Genomic DNA, 23,006 nt, shown 5'->3' on the forward strand with positions numbered 1-23,006 from the left:
ATCTTTGGTTGGAATAAACACATTCCTTGTAGCGGACATGCAAATGAGAGAGATAAAACACAACCACTACAAGCCCTTCGACGGAGTAGACCTGCTATGTGGCAGCAACCTTTGCTAGGCAAGCCTAGTAAAAGACTCCTGGATTTTTGATGAACTGCAAGCAACAAACACACCAATGTTGGGATCGTTTTGGAGAACACATGCCAAATACTACAAGCTGCAGTAGCAGCTAATGCACCAAGAGAATTTCGCGTTCTTGGAGGTACTCAACAAAATAAGGAGGAATACAAACTGGCGAAGACATCCAGAACCTTAATGAGCGTCACTTCCAAAGCCTTGCACAAAAGAATGACATCCCACACTTATTTTACACTAACAATGTGAAGGACAAACACAATGTAGCTGTGTTTTAAAGCCTGGATGCCTTTCCACACATTCTTGAGGCAACCGATGTTAGGCATAGGACTTGTAGCAAAACAGTAACTGTATCGGATGACCCTAGGAGAACAGCTGGCCTATACAACCAACTATGCTTGAAACCTAGAATGATCATAGAAATATGATGAGGAAACCTTGATATCAATGATGGCATCGTGAATGGTGTTGACAGCGTTTTCAAGGACTCGGACATGTCATGAAAATCATCTATTATCTGGATAGAATTGAATGACAAAAAAGTGCAAGAGTGCGCTACGAATACAAACAACTATACGATGACAATAAGCTAACATCATGGACATCGATACTACGCGTCGCCTGCAAAGTCCAGATTGGCAACAACCAACTAAACACAATCACCGGGAAACAAATTTTGATCCAACATGCAGTTGGAAGAACAATTCACTGATTGTCGCGAGGGCTGACATTGGAATCCCTCGCACTCGACGCAACATGAATAAGGACACATGGTCTACTGTACACACAATGTCGAGAGTCCGCAACCCAACAAATTTGTACTTCCTTTCAAAACTAGAAAACAAGCAGATAAAAGTAGACACACAGGTCTTACAAGAACTTTCAAGATTACAAATAGAATCCAGTTGGCAATTCAAACAAATGGATTTTGCCAAAAACAACCACCATGAAAAAACATTACAAAGCTTAAACACGCGATCATTTTAGCTTCACTGGGACGATATAATGGGCTCCAGAAGCATCCTTGTGGCAACCGTCTTGCGCTTGCAAGAAACACACATGCAAATACATCCCACAAAGGATTTGCCATTTTTTAACAAATTCTCGATACACACATGCAAATACATCCCACAAAGTATTTGCCATTTTTTAACAAATTCTCGACATCAAAAAGGCTAGGGCTGGTAACTTTTTATCGAGACGAGCTGGTATCGATCAAACAAAATGAAAGTTTTGAAGGAAGATGTGAATGCTTGCTTTTGGTCTTCCTAATAAATAAAAATGATAAGTTGGCGGTTCTTAACACATACAGATCACCAAAAACAAAAATAGAAACATCGATTCAAAGTATCGACATAATGCTAAGGGAAATACCGCAGGGGGCAATAACATAAGTTGTGGGTGACTTCAACGTCGACTACAATTAAGACAGAGCCCCATCAACAATGAGATTGAAAGAACTATTGCGAAACCACGAGATGACAATTGATTTTCGAAAGCACAACAATACACGGGACTACTATTCATCACATATGGACCAACTCAAAACAAGAGAGCTCAAAAAAACGGAACAAATTATGTTTATTGGTCCGACCATTCACTACTCTATACATCAATACAAGCATAAAATAAAACAAATAATTCCTCCCTGGACTGAAACAAAACTCCAACTTGGCCGATAAATGTGATTAATATCCATCAAAGGTTCGACCGCTTCCCCATGGGTTGACAAAGGGCCAAACAACAACTACATATGTGGCCCCAGGCAAATGAAATACAAACCCTATTTTTAGGAGCGTAGAGAGGGTTGGGGAGAATAAACTGAGTAGTCTACTAAACGAGCGGCCTCTTCCGTTCGCGTCCTAGCTCTCCTTCGAACGTGCTATGCAGGTTAATCGAGCATCAGACAGAGATATGCTGACTCAGCAAGTTCCCTTCACTATGGAGCAGCTGGTGGCCTTAAACCCTTACAACCCTGACATCCTGCCTGACTTGGAGAGCTATGTACACGAGCAGGTGCATTATTTGCCTGAAAACTGACTGATGGGATGCTCTTATTGCACGACACGTAGTGTAGCAAGTTTTGTGTCGCTGCCACTGCGGACTCCTACTTCTTGGTCCTTCGAGTGAGGAGGTTTGGGTTAGAACATTTCATCACTTTATGCTACGTGCTGGTTCAAATGTGCAGATGGTTCAAATAGACAGTAAGTGCTTTGACGTTAGTCACTACTTAAATGCTTCGACCATAATCCATGCGATTGTCTGGGTATCGACGATCTCCGCGGCAAAAGCTGCTTTATTTCCCTATTTGAGACACAAAGGCAACCCAATAACTCCAAAATCGAGTATCTGGAGGTCTTCATCTTAAAAGTAGTGCACGTCTTCACGTACTCGGGAAAATCGGATGGTAAGATCTTAGCTAATAAAGGTAACTCCGTGAGAACAAAATTATAGCAAACAGCCTACGATTGCTGCTTGTAAGCTAGCAGACTCCGAACACCGTGAAAATTAAGATGTGGTGGGGCATACGCAAATATAGCCTTAGAAAGTTGAGAGTCTCTTACGTTACTGAGTCACAATGGCTTGTTCTTTATTTCCTTAGGTGAAAAGAATTTTATAGGACCATGCAAGCTTGCTGCTTGAGGGCGTGACCTATTGATTGTGGAAGTTCAAGATAAAGAGGAGAAGCCTGTAGCCTCTAATCCTTGACTATAATGATGAAGAAGATGATGAGATGCTTGATTTTGGAGGAGAAGGATGCAACACAAGCGTTGGTTATCACTAGGATGACGTTAGTGGATAGCGTGATTCACTTATCTAGATGGGAACCGTGGAGGATCCGTATGAGGCTTAGATCTTACCTGTGTGGTGGCTAATTTCCGGTCTTAGCTTTTCGCTCTAAGATTGAATGACGGAGATCCAATGTTAGGTGGTATCATGAAAGTCTTAGAAGATTCAGGATTAGTTGGCTGCAGTTGGCACCAAGGTTGAGTCTCAACGATTCGCAACAATGTTACCACGGGGTTTTTACTTGGCAAAAGGAGTAAATTCTTGACCTTTGTGAAAGTGAGGTTGTTGTTGATTTAAGATTAGGTGGAAGTTGTATGGAGGGGATGAAGCTGTATTATTGGCTAAGGATTGCATAAAGAAGCAAGCAAACAACGCAAAGAAGTACGATTCTACTGTAGCAAAGCCAAAGGAACGTCACCAATCTTCATAGAGGTCCAAGAACGGCCAATCTTCATAGAGGTTCGTGAGGTGGCACTAGTATCTACCTAGGAGGCTCCATGGCACTTGTATTTACCTTAAAGGATCCATAGTATATCAAGAGTGGAGGTACTTGTCATAGTAGCTAGGAGTTCATGGTTTTCAACCTTATGAGTGACTATCGTGAGATTGAAACTGCACTATGTTGTGTTTTTAGAGGATGAGTTTGGGCATGTTCGTGGATTCATCTAGATATATGTACTTGCCACTTGACCTAACACAATATTAGCTTCTTGCAGCTTGAATCCGTTCCTTGTTAGTTGGCTGTCACCATGGACGATGAGTTTAAATGTAGGGTAAAAGGTAGGGGTTTTGTTTCTTTCTCTACTCATGATGGTGTGCATAAAACTCTCTTTGATGTTTTGTACATGCTAACTCTTGTAAAGAATCTGCTTTTAGTTTCTCCCATGACCACGAACAACACGAAGGGTGAAGATTGATGATAAGCAAGTCTTAGTTAGAAATCACTAGAGCAATGATTGAGTGGCTTGAGAGATCGAGGATGGTGGTCTATACCTTATTCATGGATTCTTTGCTCGTGATCAAGATTGTGCAAGCACGTTGTGGCACAAGCGTTTTGGTCATGTACCACTCACCACTTTGGTGGGGATGCATAAGAAGATTACGGTGATCAAACTTCCTAGGCTTCAGCCACATTCTTCTATTTGCACAACTTGCTTCGATAGAAAGCAACATCAATAGCTCTTTCTGCAAAGCTGTGAAAGGAGCATTGCACCTTTGGAAACTAGTTCACTTTGACTTGTGTGGGCATATGGCCATGAGATCCTTTGGTGGCTATCTGTTTATACTTTCTTAAATTAATAGATGACTATAGGTGTGAGGTGTGGATATATTTCATAAAGGAGAAGTGAGATGCCTTTGGGAAGTTCAAAGAGTAGCTAGTAAAGGTGGAGCAAAAAGGCTGATACCAAACTCTAGAATCATGGCACTAACAAAGGTGGAGAATATGTTGACAAGGAGTTCTTGGGATTAAGAGATAGATGACAATTTCTTTCAGTCCTCAACAAATTGAAGTAGTGGAGGGCAAGAATAGAGTCATTATAAAGATGGCGAGAAGTATGATGATGCAGCCTCAAAGGATGGCTGATGTATTCTTTTCTAGTCAACGGGGTGTTAGTCCAGGACCGAACTTCCGGAGGATCCAAGGGGTAAACATTTTAAACACAATTCTTCCCGGTTGATGGCATGTTGTATCATCAATTGATGGAGCTGTCTTCTTTATCTCAGTAATGCACGCCTAAACATTCCTTTTGCAGTTGGGGTGTTGAGCAAGTCCTTTTACAATATAGAAAAGGGGGTAGATTGAGAAAGGTGGAGAAGGATATGAGAGAGAGGAAGAGTTGGGGAAGAGAGAGAAATAAAGAAACAAAGTTCATTAACGTCTACAAAAGACCAAATGGTCTATGAGAGTGAAAAGAAACCAGATGCAATGAAACTTAAGGGTGGGGCCACTAAAACCCCCTACCCAAGGCTGACGCCTGTGACGGGAAATAAAAGTAGTACATTGCACTATTGCTGCTGTGAGAGAAACCCACAAAGGGGAGCAAACACTGAGAATCCCCTGGTTGTCTATCAATCTGTCACCCATCCTTGAGTGGTTAGACAGAGGTATGCTGTCTGTGGGACCAACATGACTGGACGATCGAGGAGAGACAAGAGGAGCTTGTTTGAAAGTGGCTCAGGATTTGGCAAGGGTTGGCTCGAGAGACAAAATCAGTGATAGAACGCTGCTGTCGCTCGACCTTTGTCTTCTCCGTGATGTGGCCCGTTGTCTGACAAGTGCTATCTGTACTCCAGTGGTCTGTCTCCCCACATCGAAAAGAGAGGATATGTCTGCGGCCCTCATGTGGGTATTCACTTAAGGTTGGATATAGTGTGTTGTGTCATTTGGCTCTCTTGTGGATCTGATCCCTTGTTGTCCCTTGCTTGGGTCACTAGAGAAAAAATCCATGATGGTGCTCTGATAGGGCTTGGCCGGTCCCTCATGTGCTCTCCTCTATCCTCGTATGAGTTGACCTTTGTGTCTTTGGGCATCAAGAAGGAAAATAGCCACCCTTTGTTGATCTGGACGTGCCAGGATCTTGCTGAGTGGGCTGAAAACAATACTGAAAAGACAGTGGTGTAGTCCACAGATCTCATAGTATACAGGGCATCTGAAAGCATAGTGATCCTCTATCTTAGTCTCCTACATATCACACAATGCGCAGATCCGTCTCTAACATGGGATGCCCTTTGCTTGTCTTGTCTCAACCCATAGCCTATGTACTCGAAACTGACCCATTAACATCCTCAATGCATGTGGGAAATGAATCTGGGTGTAGTCACAATGTTCCAAAACCAACTTCAAGTAACTCGGCTGGCTGCTCCAGCAGATTTTTCGAACTGTCTCTGTTGTCCTCATTCCTTCTCTGATGTGAGTGTAGGCTCTACATCTGCTCATTTTCTACCTCCCCTGTTGGGCATATTTTGCAAGGGATCTTGGGTCTTGCCCACCTACCCCTCTCCACCTTGAGATCAATGGAACTAGTTCTAATTTTGCAGATTAGATGGCTTTTGAAGGTATTTCGGTATTATACCTATTTGAACTTTCAGCTAGTAGGATGGGGTAGGGTGTCTGTGCCTTTGCCTGTAACTCCCCTATCAGGAAACATTTGTGTAAAGTTCCTATCCTTTCCCAATACATCCTAGAGGGCCCGGGTGCCCAAACTGGGCATCCGTAGAGGATCACTGTTTGTACTAGCCTGGTGTACATAAACTTTCACATTCCCCAATTGCACAGATGAGCCTCCCTGCATTTATTGTGGAAGCTATACAAAGCTTTCAAACCTCCCAGAATCCTCCTTTCCACATTCCATTTGTAGATGTCTGTAATATCCAGCTCTAGGTATTTATATGTGTTGGCTGTTTCTAGAGGCTCCCCTTCAAAGGTGACATTCCCTTGTTTATTATGTGTTCGGATTGCCACTGTTACCTTTGTCTTATCTATGTTGATACCTGAGTGTTTGCAGAATTCTCTCAGTGCATCCAAATGTGCTTGCAAATTCGCTTTGTTCTTTGCAAAGAATACCACATCATCCGCGTAGATAAGCATTAGCAAAGCATACCCTGCAATCTGAACACCTTCCTTGCTGTTTATTTCATCCACCCCTCCAAATCATCATTAAGAAGCTTTTCCAATGGAGCATGATCCATCTGCTAGCGGCTGTGCTAGCTTTGCTAGAACCTTCTCATAGTGTCGGTACGCGTCTAAACAGCCTCTTTCTTATGCTTGACTACTTCAGTTGCTGCCCTTATGGCAATCAAATGATCACCCGTTCAGTGTTTGGTGCGGAACCTTGCTTGGGATGGTACCTTGTCTCCCTTTTCCTCTGCCCATTTATTGATTTTTTGGTCAAGAATATTGTCATATAGCTTTGCCATTAGGTTGCTCACCTTGCTTGTTCGATAATTCTTTGCCATCTTGCTATCTCCCCCCTTATGAATCGGTACAATCCTATTGAGTTGCCAATCTGATGGGAATCCTTCGTGCCATATTCATAAGCTTTGTAAGCATTTTCTGTCTCCATTTGTTGCTTTGATAGGAAATCTGTGATTTATCTATTCTTCCCTATTTTTTGACAAATTGTATCATTGAGAGAGAGAGAGAGAGAGAGAGAGAGAGAGAGAGAGAGCATGTAGGTGGAGGAAGGAAGGAGAGTAGGAGTAGTCACATCAAAAAGTGCTACATGAGTGGTGGGTTTGTACCTCACTAGAGTGCCTCCAAATTAGCCCCTTTTCCCCCTTCATTGCACCCATCCCTTCTTCATAGAATTTTGCCCTCAAAAGTACATGTTCCTGCTTTCACACAAGGTGCTGAGATAGCAACGGATGCTGATTAGCTTGGTAAAAAATAGGGGTACTTCTGGAGAATGTTCTTTGGCTGCCATTATTATTCATCCTCTGGTCGTCCTTTTCATCTGATGATGTACTCAATGTATACCTTGTTGCGGAGTACTCTATCTTTGAAACCCACAATGCGCTCGGGGACATATAGGATACGACTCTCCTTGTCCATAGTCTGGCAACTGTAAATGTGCACATGCTGACCCACATGTGGTTTCATCAAAGACATATGAAACACATTGTGGATCTTGGAGGTGCTCGGTAGCTCCAATCGATATGCTACCTCCCCAATCTTGTGGAGGATCCTGTAAGGGCCATAATATCAATGAGCAAGCATTGGCATTGTTGAAAACCAAGTATCTCCTATGTTCATCCACATGTCTCATCCATGCAGGGCTTTCTTTAAGCGGCATAACTTGCTTTCAGAACCTTCAACCTCAACGTTAAGAGGTTGGGAAACATAGACCTTCTTCCTGCAAATGCCCATGAAGGAATATTAAGCTGATGTACTTGCCAATGAAAGTGTGCAGCAAAGGCAATAACAATGCGAATAGTAGTGATCTTGGAAGTGGGGGCAAAAGCCTCCTCAAAGTCAATGCCTTGTTGTTGAGCGTAGCCCTTAGCAACAAGACGGGCTTTGTAATGGTCCATTGAACCATCGGCTTTTTGTTTAATCTTATAAATCCACTCAGTTCCAATGGCATTCTTGCCAGGAGGCAAGTCACACAACTCCCAAGTGTTATTCCTTAGCACATTTCTAAATATAGTAAATCTAGGATTTCTTACAGTGGTATCAGAGCAAATTTCGCTCCTGCCTGTAGGAAATGCCCCCCACCTTCTAGCGCTTATCTGATACGTCTCTTTCTGCTAGAAGGATATCCGTGCACATTGTGTAAGGAAGAGATGGAGAGAATGAGTGCAAAAATTTTTAGCACCAACCCCACCTAAAGTCATCAATGGCCTCTCCATCTCCCCCACATCATGAGTTGATGTGAATGAACACGACAAAAATCGTGTCTTTTCATGTGCTTGGGCTATCCCAAAACCAAGGGACCCACCCTTTTCACCATCGGACACACCTTTTGATGAAGAGTTTTGACTCCTCACCCAAGGGACACACCCCATCGTGGAAAAAAGGACACCTCTTTTCGTGTGGGGACACCCCTTTTTAAATCAGGGTCACACCCCTTCATGAAAAGGTACACCTATTCCAAGGGTCACACCCCTTAGAATAGGCACACCTTTTGGCACCAAGCACCCTACAAAAGGGTACCTAAAAGGGCTAAAAAGAAAAACCAGCCCTATACCCAAGACCTAACCCTAGACTACCCAAGGGTTCTCCAAACCCACGTTTTAATTTTTGGGTAACCACCACCCAGCAATAGCCGCATGAATCAAAACGCAAAATCCAGAATTCTGTTTTGCCATTTTCTGCCGTACGTGATTGCGCCATCTTCTTCCAGTTGCTGCCCTCTATTTCCCTCTAGCCAGGCCTGGTCCTGTTTCTAAGTACCCTACAGGTTTCAACGCAGGCCTCCTTCGCCAGGCTATGAATTTCCACACAGGAAAGGTGCGCCAGATCTCATGCAATCTGTAATACGATTTTGCCAATGCCCCATCTGCCTTGAAAGTCTCGCCAGGCGCCTCTTAATCGATGGACCTCTGGACAAGGGATTTTCAAGCCTTGCTATGCAACTAATTGGCAGATCTAATCTATGCCAAGTGGATTCTTTCCATTCTATTTCTAAGGATTCTCTTTCATATTGTTATTTGACGCTCATTATCAAATTACAGCAAATGAAAGCCTCCTCCTTAAAGCATGGAAACCCCTGGTAATGCACCCGTCCTTTCAAGGACACCTGAGGCATCATCTACCACACAATATCGTGTTCAGATTGCACAACCAGCCCATTTCGGAGCTTTTGCATCGTGGGTCTTCTGTGTCACGTGCCCTTCCAGTGACTTGGACCACATCCTATACCTTCTGCGCGAGGCACCTCAGTTACATTACTTTCTCAGCACAGTCCAGGTTGTGTTCCACGAGACATGTAGATACCCAGAACCCGATATTCCTCACGAGTTTGCTGTCCATCTTTGGAGAGATTTTTACCCCTCAGCTTCAGCATCTCTAGGATACTCTCCACCTCCTTCAGCTCCCAGATATCCTCTGCACAGGTTGTACCTTCCCCAAGACAGTATTTACACTCTGAAGGCACTCCTTCTCCTGGATACCCTTCACTCCCGACAGCAGCTCCTTATCCCTTTTCAGATCCGTGGACTCTGCAACCTACCCTTGTACTCTCACTAGCAGTAACACCCATTTCGGCATCACGAGGACCTCCTTTACCAGATTTCCACGGGTGGTTCCATCGTGCTTCTCCTGCCCCCTCCAACATGAGCAACCTCAGGGAGGAGCCCGAATCTTCTTCCAGGAATGGTACAAACTAGAGCGCAGGTTTGTGCTTTTCTCACAGGGATCTTAGATATGTCACAACGCTCGCGTGCAGCCTCTCCGGAGATAAGCGACTCAAGTCCAAAAAGGACCCCTGAAGTCAACTTACAAGGCGAAGCACTACTTCAACTTCAAATTTCCCAGCTTCAGGACAGCATCTCTGAGTTGGTCCAAAAAGTCCAACAACTCTAAGATTCTCGTAGTACCACAGATACAGAGGATGACGTGACGCAACTAGACGACTATGTGGACTCATTCCCACCAGAGGTAGAAAACACTGAACTCCGTGCCCTCTACCGTTTACTCCAAGCTTCCAAAACTAAAAGACTTGACATTAAACTTCCGAAAGCCTACACTGGTCAACGAAATCGCCGAAAAGTTGACCAATGGCTCACAAAACTGCGCATGTACTTTGATACTGTTGATCTCATTGAAGGCAAAAAGATTGCCTTGGCAGCCTCCCTCCTCAAGGATACAGCTTTCCTATGGTGGCAACGATGCTTAAAGGATGGCAAAAGTGTGTTAACTTGAGAATGTTTCGAACTCATGCTCTGTAAGCAGTTCATACCTGCCAATGCGGACTTCGAAGCACGTTCAAAACTCATACAATTGGAGCAAAGAGGCTCCCTGTCTTCCTACATCTCTCAGTTCACCACATTGGTGCTGGAGATTGATGGTTTAACTGATGATGAGTGCCTTCATGCTCTCATCTCAGGCCTAAATCCCTCGTTACGCATTGATGTCCTCAAAGCAAACATCACCACCACAGCTGGCGCTATTGCTTACGTAGAGCGCATTATTGATTTCCAAAACACAGGGAAGCAGAGTGCTAATAGAACACCGAACTCTACTATGGCCAAAGGTGCTCGTCCTCAAGATAACCCCAAGTTTCGGAAAACCTCGGGTAATCAAGGTCAGCGACAGTCTCAAGATCCCCACAAGTCTCAGAAAGGGGCAGTCTTGATGCAAGAAGGCAGAGTTATTGCTTTTGACAGCCATAAACATTCCGATATCCAAACCCGATACCCGGTCTATGATAAGGAGTTTCTTGCCGTTGTACATGCTTATCGCTCTTGGAAACATTATTTCATGGGAGCCGACTCGGTGGTCAAGATAGACCAACACTCTTTAAAGTATATCTTTACTCAGCCAGTCATGAACGCTCGACAAGCATGCTAGGTTGAGTTTCTGGCCAACTTTCACATGACCATTGAGTACATTCCAGGACTACGCAATGTAGTTGCAGATGCTCTCAGCAGGTTAACTCTAGCATCAGCTATGGTAATCTCTATATTATCTGTGGATGTTCTGACTTCATTCAAAGGGAAGTATTTCAATGATAAAGACTTCGGCACAGCAGTACAAGTTCTTTCAAAAGATCAACCTTCGACTTCCGAACAGAAGATTTTCTCATCCTATTCTTATACGGACGACCTTCTGTATTATCAAGATCGCGTCTGTGTACCACATGACAAGGATGTTTGACGTCTTTTGTTAAAAGAGCATCATGTAGTTTCTTATGCTGCCCATCCAGGCATCAACAAGACTTATAGGTTACTCAGTGCAACATACTACTGGCCTCAGATGAAAAGCGACGTCATCAAAATGGTTACATCTTGCTTATCTTGTCAACAAATGAAAGCAAGCCGACGACTTCCAGCAGGACTTCTTCAGCCTCTTCCAGTTCCAACTGAAAGGTGGGAAAGTATTTCCATGGATTTCATTACAACACTACCACGATCCTCCCGAGGTAACACTCAGATTATGGTAATTGCCGATCGATTGTCCAAAATGGCACACTTTGTTGCTTGCAAAAGCAGTGCACAGGCTCCGAACATAGCCAAACTCTTCATACAACACATCTTCTGACACCATGGATTGCCCAAGAATATCATATCCGACAGAGATCCTAAGTTTACCAGTCACTTTTGGATTTCACCGTTTGAATCTTTAGGAACAACTCTACTATTCAGTTCAGCCTACCACCCAAAATCAGATGGCCAGACTGAAAGAGTCAACCAAGTTCTGGAAGAAACGCTTCGATATTATATTCAGTCACGCCTAGCAGCTTGGGAAGAGTATCTACCACTCCTTGAGTTTGCTTATAATAACTCTTTCCATAGTGCCATTAGCATGACTCCATTCCAAGCAGCTTATGGACACACTCCGATTGTACCAACAAATTTCGTATTCCAACATCGAGTGGCCCTAGCTGATCAACTGGTTCAAGAAATGCAAGACATTCTACTCCAAGTTAGGGATCATATGCGAAAAGCGCAAGAGCGGTATCAACGGTCTGCCAACAAACATAGACGTCACCTTGAATTTGACACTGGTGACATGGTGCTATTATTTGTAGCCTCACATCACTATAAGACGGTTAAGTCTGTGTTTCCTAAGTTGCGACCAAGGTACTATGGACCTTTCCGGATCGTCAAGAAAAAATCACCTTTAAGTTACAAATTAGAATTACCACCATCATGGGGTAAAAACCATCCGGCATTTCATATTTCTTGGCTAAAGACGTACATTCCAAGCGATGAAGCAGTTCCTCCTGCAGGTGATTATGTCCTAGAAATCGAAGACGATTATGTTTTCCTTATTCCTGAGCGTATTCTGGACCATCGATAGCGAGAGACTCGACATCGACTTATCACGGAATTCCTTGTTCTTTGGCGAGATCTGGACGACTCCGACGCTACTTGGCAATCTGATGAAGACTTACAGCAGTACCCTGACATTTTACAGCAGTATTTTCAGAATTTACCGTGATATTTTCTCCATGAGTTCATTATCTTTATCAGGGTCTTATTTTGAGTGGGAGGGGATGTCACGATCTGTGACGTATTCCTTTCTCTATATCTTAGACTTATGGATGGTTTGATGAATGGACACTTGTGGAAGGGTATGCCCTTTCGACGGGACACTTCCTATGAGGCACAACCCTTCACAAGAGACATTCTATTGAAGAGACACTCCTATTGTAATGTACCCTCTCATCAAGGGTCATACCCTTCACAAGGGGTACACACCTCTTCATGCACATATACTTTGGAGTAAACACTTTTTTATGTGTGACTCTTCACTCTCTATATAAGAGAGGCCCAATTGTATGGACTACAAACACTACAGACACTCAAGCAATACAAATATTCCTTGTTCTGTGCTATTTCAGTCTCCTTTCTGTTCCTTAGCACATTTCTAACTATAGTAAATCTAGGATTTCTTACATTTTCAGTTATTTATGAGCACTTTCCTATATCAGCTCGTAATGAATGTTGCAAGCTTGGGGAATGTCCAAGGTGTGGTTTCCTAATATTGTTGTCGAGGCCTTCAACTCCTCTTAAGGGGCGGGGTTGTTCCATCAAGGATAATATCATGCAAGATTACCAATAAGAGGGGATACCTTAGGCTAGGAAGATAGGAGTAAGACTGTGGCAGGCTGAAGTGGCCCAAAAGGTGGTAGTGCCTAGTTAGGAGAGTTACGACAGTCCTAATAGGCTACTGTCCTAAGTGGACTACTGGCTTGAGTAGTTTGGGCATAGTGGTGGTAGTGGTGCACCTAGAGGTTTCTTTAGTGACCTTTGGGATGATCTGTTTTGGCTGGGTGGTGAGTCTCCTATAGTGGTGTTGAGTAGTGAGAGGATCTACAGGCCTTCTGACACCCCTCACTTTCTGTGCCTTTCTACTCTATCTCCTGCCTACCCCAGCCTATCTAAGCCTCTCCATGAGGCACGTGGAGTTGAAATTCTGAAGCAGCTCACTGTTGTTGAAATCCTACGGTAACACTTTGTATATGGTCCACTATTTTGTCTACTGTAATAAAATCACAGTTCAGTTTACTGTGTATTCTCTGAGTATTTACAGAAAGGTGAACGTGTGAAGTTCATGTATTGTGAACTCTCTATACCCTTGGCACATTCTTTTTTCTTTTGTTCTACAGGTTCCCAAATGTTGAATCACCCAAAACTCAGCCCTCCTTTAATGCAAGGATTCTTCATCAATGATCTATCACCAATCAGCATAAGCTCCTACAGTTGTGACTATTTCGCAGGTTGACAATTACTTGTTCGTGTCGCATTATGATTGCTGTTGGATAATTTATTGAATATTCCTCTTTTTATCACGATTTTGTTTAGGATGAAAAACTTTTGGGAAAAACAGGTTTGGCTCAAAAGCTTGGAAGTATTCATAACAAGCTTTGTTGTAAAGAATGATAGTGATAAATTGATAATGTAAAATAGGCTCAAGCTCTTGAAAATAACAAAAATTTGGATTTTTAGGTACCAATGAAAAATACCTTGAATTTATATGGAGCTCATAGAGTTGTAGGTGTGTATGGGCAGCTAAGGTTGTTCGAAAGTTCATAATCTAATGGCTTGATAATGTTTGCAGGTTATGCATCAGACCTACAGCCTGGATGCCAATTTATGCCTTCTACGCTTGTATCAGGTTCGTTTACATGTTATGGCTATAAGATCTCTCTCAAAAATGAAGATAGGGAATCTCTTGTATACTAATACATCTAGTCCAAACAGTTTCATGTGGACTGGTTTATAATCAAGAGTCATCTCACATGTAAACTTCAACCATTCACGATGGTTGTTACTATTAGAGCTAGCTAGTTGATGCTTTTACATGTTAGTAAAGTTTGGATTTGCATTTATCTATTGAAGTTTGGATTTATTTTCGTCTTTATCTTTTCTCTATTGGTGTATGTGACAGTCTGGTTGACAAAAGATTTAGACCATGAATGTTGATTTGGATTACTTGTTGATTGTGTTTACTGCAAACCAATGTTTTAAATTTTGACTCAAATCATGAAGAAGCTTTTGACTTCTATAATTTCAAAACAGGAGCTAGCAACCACGGTGGCCGTCTATACATCCAGCAAATACCTCTCGTGGAAGGGTGTAAAAGATTCTTGCAGGCCAGGCCTTGCAGAAACGCTTTCGCCTTTCGATGGTCGCTCTTGAACCCGGAGTACCGTGCTCCCAAATGGTGCGCAAAGGAAAAATGATGTCCTGCCAAATGGCAACTAAGGTAGCTGCCGGAGAGACCAGCTGGCCTCCCATCACTCGACTGCACCAAATGACCCAAATCTCTCTAGGCAGGTAGCCAGAGGTCCGGAAACAGGCAGGCTGTCCTACAGCAGGCAACTTGTCTCTTTTGTATTTACCATCTACAGCTCCTTTCGGAAGCTGTTTTGCATGGTGTTTAACAGAAGTTTCTTTTCTCTGGGGGGAGGAAAAAAGGAGTGCACATGGCATCTCAGCTTGAGATTATTTAGCACGTATCTAACTTCTTATCGTATATCAATAGTGGCCTTCATTACATCAGTTTAACACAGAGGGTCTTTAGGTTTAAATTTAAAGTCTCTAATTAGAGCCATTTCATCATCGTAGACTCCCCATTTTCTTGCTTTGTGTACATCCTTCACTTTAGTAAGTTCAACATTCCTTTGTTTGAGCTAAGTCGGAGTGAGTTCTTCAGATATCCATACCTCTGTACCTTTCAGCTGGTTTGTCTCTTAGAGAATTTTAACTCGTCCTTTCTTCTCATCGAAATAAACTTGTAATTGTGTCCCCTTTTGGGAGATACAGCTGATGTCATTCTCAACCCATTCTACTTGTGGTGTAAATTTCTCTTCTTCTGTGTGTCTTCTTCTGTGTGTCCTAAGGCCTCACCATCAAAACAGTCAAGGCAATCCTTCGGCATATCCCTCAATGCGCAGTATTCTCTTATTATGTACTATGGCTTTTACCTCTGCATAAAGATCTGCTTTTTTGATTTTGTTGTTGGCCGCAATACCCATTTCTTTCTTAGCTGAGTTGATCCGAGTGTTGATCATCTCTTCGACTGTGGAGACAAGTGTTGGTGCTAGTGGAGATGTGCTGCCTTTTCTGTGACCTTTGCAATGATTTCCTGCTTGCCTTTGCTCTCCATCCCCTTCACTTTTCTTCCAAGAGCTGCAACCATAAGCCTGAGCTCTCTAACTTCTTGTTGTAAATAATAGATATGTTCCTGTGGATCGGATGTTGGGCGCTGATGACGTCAGTGGGGATGTCATAGTAGCTAGTCCCTGCTATGCATGATGGAGTTTATGGTTTTCAACCTTGTGAGTGACTATCATGAGATTGAAACTGCACTATGTTGTGTTTTTAGAGGATGAGTTTGGGAATGTTCCTGGATTCATCTAGGTATATGCTTCTGCCGTATTAGCGGACATGCAAATTTCACCTTGTGAGGTTTTCGTCCAAGTTGCGGCCTGCTGGTATTGTGATAATTCTTTCTATCTTAAATGGTGCGTTGCCCTATCAGCTAGATTTAGATTTAGATGCTCGTTGGGGAGAGACTAAAATGAAAATGTTTAGACTTCACAAGCAGTTGTAGCTTGAATGAAGAGATTTTGGACTACCTTTTGATTAGCCTTCTCCTTTAGTGCTAGCCTTCATCATGGCTGAGTCTGCCCTTCACCTCCGGAGTGCCGACGGAAACTCAGTACGAAGACTTTGTATAAATGGATGCTCAAGTATGTGTGGGTGTGTGGATTTGTATGTGTGAGAGCATATTTTTATACTATGGTCTACACCCACTGTTGGGCGCTGATGACGTCAGTGGGGATGTCATAGTAGCTAGTCCCTGCTATGCATGATGGAGTTTATGGTTTTCAACCTTGTGAGTGACTATCATGAGATTGAAACTGCACTATGTTGTGTTTTTAGAGGATGAGTTTGGGAATGTTCCTGGATTCATCTAGGTATATGTTCCTGTGGATCGCCCAATTGTTGGCTTGAAAGCCAGCGCATAAGGGCTAGGCTTTGCCGCAACAAAGCAATCTTGACGTCCAATTGCCCCCGTTTTGCTCTGGATTTTCGTTTCTATGGTAGCTGTGGAGGTGCTGATAGCAGTTCAGTGGCCCTATAGGCTTCATTCTTCTTAAACATGGGGTTGCAAGTCGTGTCACCTACAACAAAAACTAGATTGATGGGAGGTGTAACAAATTTTGAAGGTCATCATGAGTTTTCTTCTCTGATTATGGCACCGAAAGTTTTGGGTAGCTTTGAATATGGGAATGCTATTATCCTTGAAATTATCTCTGCACAGAATATCGATTGTGTGACACTCCCGTGCTTTGCAATTGTAAATTGTTGAGAAGCTAGCATTCCATTTTTACACTGCTCTAGCTGAACAGTATGTTATTGATGAAGGGAAAACATGCTTGCTTGAATAACTCTTTCACTGATAGAAGCTGCTGCAGAATTAGTGGATGAAGGTCCAATTGTTTGAGAAGATTGCGCCCTCTGAAATCAATAGATTGTTTTTTTTGGTCTTGCCCTATGTGGGTGACCTTCATTCTATGGCATGCCTTGTGTGGTGGTTAGATTTTTCTTTTCATTCTAGTCCTGTGTGGATAGGTGTTCAGTCCTATGTAGACAGATATTCTTTACTTCTATGATTGGGCATTTTCTAATGCAGTTTGTTTTCTTTGTTGTTTTCTAGTTCTCATCCTCAGCTCATGGGGGGAAAGTTGAGATCTTGAGCTTCGGAGTTACCTTTGCTTTGGTATTGGAGTAAGTTTATGAGTGTTGAAAAGTCCCATGATTGTTGAATGGCTCTTGGAGCCTTGAAGAAGACATGCAACATGGACAGCGTGTCATGTAAGGATCCACCAATCATTGTGAAGTAGCCACGCCATTACAAGTGGTTGGACACTTCTACAAGAGATGCAACTGAGAAGATCACCGTCTCTTTTTCCAAGCTCTCCTCGATGAGAGTCATGTCATCTTCATTAATCCTTTGGTAGTTCTCTCTGTAAGAGCAACTGCTCATAGGTTGTAGGAGTCTCATTGAGTTGGTCCATTTTGTGTAAACCTGCAACAAACACAATAGTGGTGAGCATGAAGTTCTCTGTTGTGTCTATGAGTCATTTCAATATATTAGTCATCTTTGCATATCTTTGCTGCGTTGCATACTTTCTTCTTGAGCATTCTGTGGGGGTTTAGAGCTGTCATGTTATGTGGGAAATTGCACTATCTTGGGTTGTTTAGCAGATAGCCATAGGTTGCAAGCACAGAGAGAGAGAGAGAGAGAGAGAGAGAGAGAGAGAGAGAGAGGGGGGGGGGGAGGGGGGAAGAGTCACGAGGGTGTGAATTTTGGCGCATGCATGTGGGCAGGACCTAGGAAAACAAGGAGCGAGGTCATGGATTGTGCGGATGTGCAAATTTCCCCCTAGGGAAGTGTGCCTTGGGGGGTGAAATTGGTCATTGGTCCAATTAGAGGGGTAAAAAGGCCAATTAAGGGCCTATACGGGCTATTAGGCCCAAAGCTGGGCCTTGGTACCTTGAGTGGGGGCAAAAATCCCTGAAGGGAGTAAAAGAACCAAAATCCACAACTGAGCACGTGGAAAATTGCCACACAATTCTCCCAATTTGGTATGGAGGCCAAGGGAAGCACCTAGATCAGGTGGCGAAGGGATCAACGGGATCTGGTGCAGGTTTTTAGCTTCGAGCTTGAAGAGGATGATGGGGGGCTTGAGTACGGACGGTTGTCAGCGTACGGACAGATAGGCGTGTACAGACGTGGTCTGCTTCTAGATGCACATGTGGGCGGTTAATCACGTATGAGTGTACGGGTTGCTAAAGGCTGCAACTGTACTTACGTACGGACAATCACGTGAAGCTGCAGAGTATGGGATTGTACGGATTATCTACACAGGTGTACAGACTGTTACGTACGGAAGCATGTGCTTCTTTTGCATGGTTGTACGGGCTCCGTACGTGTTGCTTACAGCCTTTGTACGGGGCAGCGTACTAGTGGTGTACGAGAAGCTTACGATTGGCTGAATGGCTCTGTACGTATCAGAGAGTACAGGCTGCTCCTTACGTGACAGCATGGAAGGGGCCGTTCTCGTCCTGGGTGCTCTAGCTCGTGTATGAGCTGAGTCCATTACCTTGGAATTGGCTGGTTAAAATTGCGATCACCCATTGTTTTGGATGCATCAGTGTCTTGGGAGGTACTTGTGGCAAGAGAGGGATTGTGTGATTCAAAGAGAATTGCTAGTAACAAAACTGAGTTGTATGCAAGTACACGATATAATTCTGTATGCCTATTGCTTGATGTGGTAAAAGCTGAGCCCAGTGGGTTATTCCTTGGGGTACTGAAGCCTATTAGAGGCCTGTTAGAGCGTAAGGCATGATCAATGGATGCTAGCTGAGTGTTCATGCTTTATCTTTTTCCTCATGAGTAGGTAAATGGATAAGAGGGTTCTCAAGGCAGCTAAGGGGGATTGTGTGACCAAGTATTGGTTGCTAGGAATAGTCCTAAGCTGATTGCAATTGTTTTGGAACTGAAATGGATGCCTATTTGCCATGTTCAGTGAGAGCCATTCTCAGCAAAGAAGATGCTTTGTTTTTGGATGCCTAACGGGCTGTGTAATACCTTTGATGCCAGAGGGATGGTACTTGTATAATTGTCTTATTGTTAATGTCACCACTATTGCAATGACTTCTACACTTAGGTTCTCTCCCCTTTTCTTGCGTTCTGGCCCATAGACTACTCGGATCAAGATGATCGGCCATTGCTTCCGCTCCGTGTGCATTTCTGGAGGTGTTGGTAGGCGGTTCACTCTATGAACTTTAGGGTGTAGGCTAAAGCTTGTAAAGACTCGAGACTGGTATTTACCTGAATGGCATGATGTTGCTTCCTCGAATGCTACCACCAATCGTGACATAGCTCGTGTTCTTCGCTCTGATGGCAATGATTGAATGTGTGCATCTGCAACTGCTTCCTGCTGCTACTATGTAAGGAGTCTTCTATTCCTTGTGCCCGTGCCCTGACGAAGCTTTTCAGCTTTTCAGGCTCGCAGCCTCTGTTTGATTTTCTTGCAAGCCATGGTGTTGAGAAGCCAGTTCTCTTATGGGAAACAAGTTGATGTCTCAAGATGTATGGTGCCAATAGGGTGAGAGACTATTGGTAATGACAGTCCTGGATATTTGAGAAAGCTTATGTATGCTCTCCTTCTCTGCATTGAGAAGATGGATGGCTAATTGGGCACTGGTGATAGTTATGGGGAACTGTGTGACTAGGTGTGGTTAAAGGTAACAGTTCTAGGCTGTGTGCAAACTTCCTGGACTAGGGATGGAGACCTCCTACCTGGAGTGGTGAGAGTAGTGAACAGTAAAGGCTATGCAGGGTATGTGGAATAAGAAGGAATGAATCCTTTATGTAGTCTTGAATTCTGGCTCTCTCACTTATTTAAAGAAATGCTGAATGGGGCGCCAGGGTTTGGGGCCAATTCGTGTCTTTGTCTTGGTGCAGGGGCGCTCTAGCTCCCAATCTGTTGGTTAGAATTTTCTTGAATTGTTATTGTAACAATGTAGGCTGGTTACTAGTTAGATTTACTGCCCTTTAATTTATTGAAGGGCGGTTTTATGTATTAATGTTTTTTGGAGGCCTCACGTGCCTATGAGACAAAGTACAATCACAAAAAAGTAACCCATATGTGCCACTGTCTGAAGCAAAGGGCTCGCTAAGGGCCTTTGTAGAGTACTACACACTAAGCTAAAACAAATGCAGCCAAAAGCTAGTACTCAGACACAAGATCAAAATACATAGCTGGGTGCCAATGTGACCCTCCAACTTGGGGAGAGGACCAAACTTGTGTGACGTGTCCATCTTGAAATAAGCAATGGTATTGCCCTCGGATCTTATAGTATACGGCGAAGTTACATAGGAAGTGCTTCTTTGTCTCCACCTCCTCCAAGGTGCATAAACTACAGATCCGTGGCTTTCTAGGCGTATTTAACAGAGAGAGCATGGATGGACTCAAAAGTGTAAAAATATGTATCATGTTAGTGGGCTCGATCTAGCTTTGTCGTAGGTGCCATCATCTCCTCTTGGTCTCTCATGTGGCGCATCAAGGGGGAGAGAGGCCCAAACCTGTGTGCATCCTGAAATAAGCAATGGTCTTGCCCTTGGATCTCATAGTATACATGCAAGATACATAGGAAGTGTTCCTTGTCTCCACCTCCTCCAAGGTGCATAATCTACAGATCCGTGGCTCTCTGGGTGTATTTGAGAGAGAGAACTTGGACGGACTCAAAAGTGTGAAAATTTGTAACAAGTCGATGGGCTTGATCTGTCGTAGGTGCCACTGTCTCCTCCTGCTCTCTGATGCGACGCATCAAAGGGGAGAGAGGCCCAACCTGTGTCCATCCTGAAGTAAGCAATGGTATTGCCCTTGGATCTCATAGTATACGAGCAAGTTACACAGGAAGTGCTCCTGTAACCTGACTTCAACAAGCTGAAGGGAAGTAATCTTCGTCTACTCGATCATAAACCTCATAGAGAGCTACAATGCAACCTTCAGTCACTTTGGTCACTTAACAACACTTAAATATAAACTTCAACAACAACAATGGAGAGGCTAGAATGCCCCTGCTTAGTGAAAACAGTACACAACACGCCCAATGGCCCCAAAGCCTTGGCGCCCCTTTCGGTATTTATTTAATGCTTCTGAATTGGAAATGCTTTACACCAAGGGTTCACCCCTGCACTGTTGCTCTCTGCAAATCCTCTATTTGTCTTCTGGGCATTAAAACCAGAATTCCAGTAGCAAGGCAATCTTAGGCATCCACTTTTGACCTGTCCCAATTGAGAGGCATTCATGCATCCAAACCACTGACAAACTTCGGTTAAAGCAGCCTCAAGGCTATCAAATGCATCCACACTTTCCTTAGTGTCGAGAGATGAGAGGCACAGCAAGGAGCACTTTTGCCTCTAGGTGCTTGCTAGGACCTGAGAGAAACTAGAAAGGACTGCAAAACACACGCATGCACTGCAAAATGCTCCAAAGCAAGAAAGCAAACAAATGGAAGTCCAAATCCAAATACCTGCTGTCCGTGGTAGAGGGGCAAGCTCAGTGCTTGTGCCTATCCCCTGACCGGACTCCCAGTAGGGTGCAGGTGACTTCCAGCTTCAGGGAGATGAGAGAAATGAAGAAAGAGAGTGGAAGAAGGCAAGAAATGGGCTGAGGACACCGGCTTGCAGATCTGCCCCAACCAGCAGCCTTGGGGCTGCACCTCAGATCTGTACAGTCCGTACGGCTGTACGGACTGCAAAAGATGTTTCGTGTCTTGCCTCGAAATCGGTGCCAATAGCTGTACATTGCCTCTGGATGCATGCGGCTGTCTTGAAAAGCGTGCAAGAGCTGAAGAATAAGCTAGAGCAATAACAAAAGCAGGGAAGAAGCTGAGCCTGACGTTGAACTATGTCCATAATGCTTTTGCTAGACCTAGAATACTCTAGGAGGGTTAGGGGAGAGAGATGGTAGGTGGGAGAAGGGCATGCACCTATAGGCATGACACTTGGCTCCAACCCGCCTGCCCAAGGGCAACGTTAATTGTCCTTGGGCCCTACTTTTAGACCCCTCTCTAGTGCCTTCCCTAGGGACTAGTGGTGCACCTAGATTTTGCCCCAGGGACTTTTAAGAAGTGTGCACTTCCTCTAGCCAATCCCTCACGACCAAACCATTACTAGACTTAACCACGGTTAATCTTGAGCTAAGCTTGGGTTGAGTTACAAAGTATTTTACATCACTTTTCATGTCCCCGTGACAGCTCCTCTGTCTCCACCTCCTCCAAGGTGAATAATCTACAAATCCGTGGATCTTTGGGTGTATCTTAGAGAGAGAGAAAGAAGGAAAGAAAGAAAGAAAGTCTATTAACATCCCCACGGGAGACCGAGAGGTCTATGGGACAACATGAAAACCAACTAGTACACCAGCTTAGCGAGTGCAGCTCCCAGTGATTACAAAAAGCAGCTCCAATTATTTAGAGTACCTACATTACGACTTGGAATAACCATAATCGGCAATACATCAGGTTAAGACCTGAGAGTCTTTTGGCTTGGATTTAAACTCTTTAATGAGTGCTATGCCCTCACGTTATACTCCCCATTTTCCATCATTCCTAACAGCCTTGACCTTAGCTAATTCTGCTGCCTTATTTTTCAATTGAGCTCGTGTAAGTTCTCCAGCTATCCATATCTTAGTCAATAGAGAGAGAGAGAGAGAGAGAGAGAGAGAGAGAGAGAGATGATATGATTGTATTAACGTCCTTGTGAGACCCTTCAAGATCTATGGGACAGTGATCACTATCAACAAGTAGTGATTGTTTACATCCATTGAAAGAAAATAGCATAAATAAAAGCATAAATGTGCTATGCAGTGAGTACTTGTTGTGCTAGC

At 43.6% G+C, this 23,006-nt stretch overlaps 1 protein-coding gene across 1 annotated transcript in view; it reads left to right on the forward strand.

The window, feature by feature from the left end:
• The first annotated feature begins 1,893 nt into the window (after nt 1–1,893).
• EIF3K (eukaryotic translation initiation factor 3K) overlaps nt 1,894–23,006 on the forward strand; it is a 92,596-nt gene continuing 71,483 nt past the window's right edge. Inside the window, exons 1-2 of the mRNA XM_087398514.1 lie at nt 1,894–2,151; nt 14,153–14,209. Of these exons, the coding sequence (XP_087254640.1) occupies nt 2,020–2,151; nt 14,153–14,209 (189 nt within the window). The 5' untranslated portion in view covers nt 1,894–2,019. The remainder of the gene's footprint in view (nt 2,152–14,152; nt 14,210–23,006) is intronic.

The sequence above is a fragment of the Dipteris shenzhenensis genome, chromosome 27, assembly GCF_047967505.1.
Source record: "Dipteris shenzhenensis isolate YYH24624 ecotype China chromosome 27, Dip_SZ_1.0, whole genome shotgun sequence".
In the NCBI taxonomy this organism is placed as follows: Eukaryota; Viridiplantae; Streptophyta; class Polypodiopsida; order Gleicheniales; family Dipteridaceae; genus Dipteris; species Dipteris shenzhenensis.